This window comes from Calidris pugnax, unplaced genomic scaffold (genome assembly GCF_001431845.1).
Source record: "Calidris pugnax isolate Ruff unplaced genomic scaffold, ASM143184v1 scaffold397, whole genome shotgun sequence".
In the NCBI taxonomy this organism is placed as follows: Eukaryota; Metazoa; Chordata; class Aves; order Charadriiformes; family Scolopacidae; genus Calidris; species Calidris pugnax.
In genome coordinates, this window is record NW_015091103.1 from 6,914 (window position 1) to 7,901 (window position 988).

General features: G+C 60.7%; 1 protein-coding gene across 1 annotated transcript in view; it reads right to left on the reverse strand.

Moving 5' to 3' along the window:
• Positions 1-988, reverse strand: part of LOC106897391 (IgGFc-binding protein-like) — a 39,082-nt gene that overhangs the window by 6,571 nt on the left and 31,523 nt on the right. The window contains exon 8 of the mRNA XM_014957988.1: positions 7-588. Coding sequence (XP_014813474.1) covers positions 7-588 — 582 coding nt within the window. The remainder of the gene's footprint in view (positions 1-6; positions 589-988) is intronic.

A 988-nucleotide genomic window follows, 5' to 3' on the forward strand; every position in this document is an offset into this window, starting at 1 on the left:
CCAGGCTGACCCTGTAGGCCTCGAAGGCCACCACCACCTTCTTCGTCATGGCCACCGCCCGCCCCCCCGGGCCTCCAACGCCCCCCAAATCGTGCTCCAGCACCACCGAGAAGTTGGCCAAGGTGGGGTGGGCCTTGCAGAGCCGGGCCAAGACGTAGGCGCAGGACCCCCGGACGTGGAAGGCCCTCCCGTCGAAGGTGGTGTAATGGGGGTCCCCCGAGACCACCAGGCGGCCGTACCCCACCGGGTAACACCCCAGCACCCCTTCTTCCAAGCGACACTCTTCTTGGGGGGGGCAGGTGGCCTCCTGGCATTCCACCACCCCCCGGGACCGGCATCGGCAGCGCTCCCGGCAAGACGGGTAAAATTCTTGGCCTTTTTTGTAATAACGACCCCCGTGTTGGCACCCGCACTCCCCCGCCGGCACGCACTCGTCGCCGCTGAGGAGGAAACCCGGGTCGCAAAAACATCCCTCCACGCAGGGGGACCAGGAGCAATCTTGGGGGGACGGGGTGGGACCCCCCCGGCAGTTGGAGGGGCAACTGGTGCCGCAGAGCTCGTAGTGGGAGCGCGGGGGGCAGGAGGGACCTGGTGGGGGGGGAGGAGAGGAGGGAGATGTCAGAACCCCCCAAAACTTCCCCCGACCCCAAATATGGGGGGGGATGTTCCAGGGTTGGGGGGAAAAGGTTGGGGGGTGAAGCATCAATAAGGGTCTGGGGGAGGGGTGGAAAAATGGGGGTTGGGACCCCCTTTTCCTTGAATTCATGAAATGTGGGGAGAGAAATTGGGATTTATTTGGGGTTCTCCTCCCCTGAGTTCATGAAATTTTGGGGGGAGAAAAACGGGGGTTTAATTTGGGTCCATTTTCCTGAAATTAAGGAAATTGGGGGAGAGAAATTGGGATTTATTTGGGGTTCTCCTCCTTGGGGGAGAAAAACGGGGGATTTAATTTGGGTCCTTTTTCCTTGAACTAATGAAATTCGGGGAG